This window comes from Neopelma chrysocephalum, unplaced genomic scaffold (assembly GCF_003984885.1).
Source record: "Neopelma chrysocephalum unplaced genomic scaffold, ASM398488v2 Primary Assembly neopelma1_95993, whole genome shotgun sequence".
NCBI lineage: Eukaryota > Metazoa > Chordata > Aves > Passeriformes > Pipridae > Neopelma > Neopelma chrysocephalum.
The window spans coordinates 1-4786 of NW_020924644.1; the positions used below are offsets into that span (position 1 = coordinate 1).

Below are 4786 nucleotides of genomic sequence, written 5' to 3' on the forward strand. Positions count from 1 at the left end.
GCTGTAAGACAAAAGGGGAGGGACTCTGTAGCGTGCCTTCCGTGACCTTGGACTTGAAAAATGTATAGGCTCGGTTTAGGGGTAAGCCCAAAGACCCCTGACAAATGCCCACACCACAGACACTGTTTACTACTCCACCTAGCTGTGACTCTATACACCCAAGCAGGGCATCGCAAGACAAACCTGCTCAGGGACTGTACAGCCATCGGCTCCACTGTCTAAGGTAACTGACATGTTCATGTGAGACTCTGAGCAATATTCCATCTACCCCCTGATCCACATAGCAGGGCAGAGCAGCTCCAGGTTGAGCCCAAGTGAAACATCCCATACCCGTGACGACACAAACTCTGCGACACGATTAAGAGACAAAACTTGCTTTGACAAGATTTGATTGCAAGAATGGAGATGCTGTGGGACACTATGACCTAAGGGACTACCGTGATAACATGACTAGGCTTAAAGGATCCTGAAAAAAAAAGACACTAATGAGATGACCGGTCATAAGAAGGGTTCGTCAAAACCTTGAAGGTGGATACGCGACGTCACAGCGTTCGGAAGCTAAGAATGGAACGATGCTGAAAACGAGTCCTCCTGCTTTATGATGGATGGCTGCGGAGCACCGCTGATGATACGGCCTGGAATGAGGCCTTAAAAGAGGTCTGACTGAAAAAGTCAGAGATGGGATTCCAAAGAAGGCCTGAACCTGCAAAGGAAGCGACTGACAACTTCGGTACACAGCTACACGGAGAAGACCTGAGCTGAGAGGTTCTCAGGCCATTGGCTCTGACCTGAGTCTGAGGCTGCTGCTGTCAACGTGTGCCGTATCTGGGTGAGTGAGAAAAAAACGTTACGTGGTGTTTCTGAAAGTAAGGGAGACCCCAGCACCTCCCCACTACCTCCCCGACTCAACCTGAATGCTCCTCCTTTGCCAAAGGCAGGCCAGATGGCACCTGTAACTGGAAAAGGTCGAGCCTTAATTGGTGAGCGTCTGGGAGCAGCAGCACATGGTTTGCATCTCACTTAAAATCAAAACGGGTGAGGACCCTGACGGAGAGGAGGTCTCTTGATGAGAACAGGTATGATGCTTAGTATTGGATTTAGTATTGGAATTTGTATTTGGGATAGTAATTTGTAAGAAAATTAGGGCTATTTCCCCCGGAAAGAAAGCCTATAGCTTTTGGGTGTCAGGTACAGGTGGGAAAACTTTCTGTTCGCGTGGAAAGGGTTTTGTTAGCTTGCCGGAGCCCTGCCCTGAAACTGCACCTGACTCACAAAGGCTAGAGCCTTTCTTTCCTGCGGGAAAGGGTGTCGGTTGCTTTGAGAGCCCAGCAACGAAACAGCAGGTCTAACTCCCTAAATTAACATGGATGAAGTCCTCTCCCCGCACAGCTCCTCCGCTCGCAGAGGGCAGGAATCCCCGGTTGAAGCGGCGCGGGCTGGAGAAGCGCGGCGGGGGCTGGAGCGGCGCGGGCTGGAGAAGCGCGCCGGGGAGTGGAGCAGCGGGGGCTGGAGCGGCTCGGTGCGGGCTGGGGCAGCGCGGTGTGGCCGCGTCCTACCTGCGGGAGCTGCGGGACAAGGGTGAGCCTGGCGGTACCGGAACGAGGCGCGGGGGGGCCCGGAGGGAGCCCCGGGGATGCGGGGACCCTCCCGCGGTGCTGGGCTGAGCCCCCGGGGCTCCCGGGGTGCTTCGCGACGGGGGATGTGGAGTGAGGTAGTAACGACAATCAGGAAGTGCTTCCACGGACCCGCACCCGGTTCGGTAGCTGTGCCGAGGTTTGAACCGGGAAAGAGCCGCTGTCCTGCAGTGAGGACCGGGGGAAATGGCCTTACGATGAGACTGGGGAGATTCATGCGGATCTGCTCCGTGGGCCGTGTTCATGTCCCTTACCCCCAGCCCACAGAGTTTGAGACGACACTTTGATGGTTGGTGGACGTGACTTTGTTAATTCCTAGAATACTCATCAGGATGTAGCCTCTGGAGCAGGACAATCCACTCCATGGTGGGATAATCCAAAAAGGAGAGAGAGAGAGGAGCTCAGGGAGGGGTTGGCAGCCAGGGAAGGGGGGAGTTGAGGGGTTCCTGGGCTCCTCAGGCTGGCATTGCTCCTCTGCCAGGGGGATGCTCCATTTTAGGATGCTGTGCACCAGCAGGATGTAGGACATGGAGTTGGTCAACCGTCTTAACAGTCAGAGAACTCTGCAAGGAGGGAGAGAGAGAAGCTCACGGGGTGTCCCCAGCCAGGAGAGGTGGGATTTGGCGGGGGGGTGCTCACCGGGAAGAAGGTGTGCATGAGGAAGAGGAGCAAGACTGCTACTAGTGCCAGCCCGGCCCAGCCACAGTAGCGCCAGCGGATCCCATAGCGCAGGAGGCGGAGCGGGGATTGCAGCCACAGGAACGAGGACTTGGAGCGCCTGTGGATCACAGGGAGCTCAGACACCTCTGATCCCCCTCCCCACATCCCCATGCTCCTTCCCAGAACTCACCTGGGCACTGGCAGCGTTGGGTATTTATTAGGCTCCTCCCGCCCTTTCCCCACCGGCCGCTCCTTGGCCTCCTCGGCTGTCAGCAGCTCCAAGCTCAGCTCCAGCTTCCCCTGGAGGGATCGTAGGGGCAGTTGGGATGCAGGGCGTGTCCCTGCCCTCCTCCATCATGGCTGCCCCCCATTATCCCGACATTCCCAACCTACAGAGAGCCGCTGGGCACCGTCCTCCTGCACCATGCAGGGCCACCAGCCCCGTGTCCGCCGCATTCGGAAAAGGTTGATTGAGGAGGGGGCCAGGGCTGGGGTCCTGCACCAGAGCCAGGGGACACTACGGTGCTCCCAGGGCATGGCCCTGCACAGCCTGGGGGTCAGGGCTGGGTAGGGCAGCTTGGTCAGGTCCAGCTCCAGGACGCCTGTGGGGAAAGGCAAAGAGGGAGAGTTCCCATCACCAGTAGGTGCTCCCCATCCCCAGCAGATACTTTTCATCACCAGTGGGTGCTCCCCATCTCCAGTGGGTGATTCCCATCATCAGTGGGTGCTCCCTGTCCCCAGTGGGTGATTCCCATCATCCATGGTGCTCCCTGTCACCAGTGGGTGATTCCCATCATCTGTGGGTGGTCCCTGTCACCAGTGGGTGCCCCCCAACCCTCTGGAGGTCCAGGGGCAGGGAAATGGAGTCTCACCCAGAAGATCATCTGCTTTAAACTTGTCATTGTCCCACACTTGGAGGATGAGTTTGGGTGGCACCTTCAGCACTGTCTTGTCCAGGCTCCAGACATGCTCCTGGGGAGGGGGAAAGGGGGGTCATGCTTGTCACACTCGGGAGTGTCCTCTGTCACCCCAGAGTCCCTCTCACCCCAGGTCCCCATCACCCACTCCTTTGGTCTCTGTCACCCCATGTCCCCCTCTCTCCCCAGTCTCTCTGTCCCCCAACCCCCCGGGGGTGTCCTCCCACCCTGCGGCCGATGGCACAGAGTTTCTCAGCCGCCAGGAACTCGAAGGGGAACAGGAAGCGCCAGTTGAAGGCGCCATGTCCGTCCCGGGAGCGGTAATGGATATCTGTGTGCTGCCGCTGCTCAGGGAGACCGTCCAGCCACCTGCAGGGACATAGAGCACTGCCAGGGGGCACAGGGGACTGGGGATGAGGACCCTGGGGTGAAAAGGACAGATGCTGGGGGGTGACAGGGACCCCACAGTGATGGGGACGTGTTTGGGGGGCACACGCGTGTGCCCTGTGCTCACCCAGTCACATAGATGTCACTCATGCGCTGCCCCAGCAGGTTGGTGTCCCCCAAGTCCGTGTCCCGCACGTTCCACACCACACAACGCAGCTCATACCTGGGGGGAACAGGGCAGTGTCCCCACCTGCCCAGGGATGGCCGCCCCAACCCCCCAGAGCCACTCACCCCTCAGCCTTGCGGGGGTCGATGTTCACAGGGGGCCCAGGGGGTCCGAGGTTGGAGGGGAAAATGTCAACCCACATCTGCAGCTTGCCCTGCATGGGGCACGAGGGGATTGGGAATGGACACCTCAGGCACCCCTTTGTCCTGGGGGACCCCATCACCCACCCCTAGGGCCCCTGCCACCCCAGGCTCCCCACCCCCAAAGTCTGTGTCACCCCAGGGTCCTCACCCCAGGCTCTCGGTCACTCTGGAGTCCCCATCACCCATCCCCAGGGTGGGTCACATCACCCTGGGTGCCCATCATATCCCCGCACCCCAGCATCCCTCCCTGCCTGGAGTTCTGCATCACTGTGAGGTCCTATCACCCCAGAGCATCTGTCCCTGTCACCCCAGGGTCCCCATCACCCACCCCCAGGTTCTCTGTCATTTTAGTGTCCCCATCACTCACCCTTGGGGTTCCTGTCACCCCAAGGTCCCCATCACCCACTTCTGGGGTCTCTGTCACCCCAGGGACCCCATCCCCAGGTTCCCTGTCACCCCAGTGTCCCCATGCCCGTTCCCATGTCGTCCCCCCCCATGGTGCCGGCGCCCACCTGCTCGAGGCCGGGCTGGGCACTGCTGTAGAGGGGCCGTGTCTCCAGGTGCTCAGGCACAAAGGGGCACAGGTTGAGCACGTGCAGGGCCAGGCGCTCCCGGGGGGGGCCGGCGTGGCGGAAGGTGGGGGGGCCACTCTCTGCACAGGGACTGGCACAAGTGGGACAGGGCCCGGACGCACCCCCAGATCCCCCTCAGACTCCACTCAGACCCCCCAGACCCTCCCCATCCCTCAGACCCCTCCAGACACCCCCCCTCCAGCCCCTTCCATACCTCCTCCACACCCCCCAGACTCTCTCAAGCCCC

The 4786-nt window shown here is 59.9% G+C and overlaps 1 protein-coding gene across 1 annotated transcript; it reads right to left on the reverse strand.

Moving 5' to 3' along the window:
- Positions 1-1929: 1929 nt before the first annotated feature.
- LOC113981072 (myoferlin-like) lies at positions 1930-4630 on the reverse strand (the record flags this gene model as incomplete). Its single annotated transcript, XM_027708310.1, has 9 exons — positions 1930-2197; positions 2274-2412; positions 2485-2594; positions 2688-2896; positions 3167-3266; positions 3439-3580; positions 3726-3821; positions 3890-3978; positions 4480-4630. Coding segments are annotated over 9 exons (1144 nt in total), but the record flags the coding sequence as incomplete, so codon positions are not given.
- Positions 4631-4786: the final 156 nt, after the last annotated feature.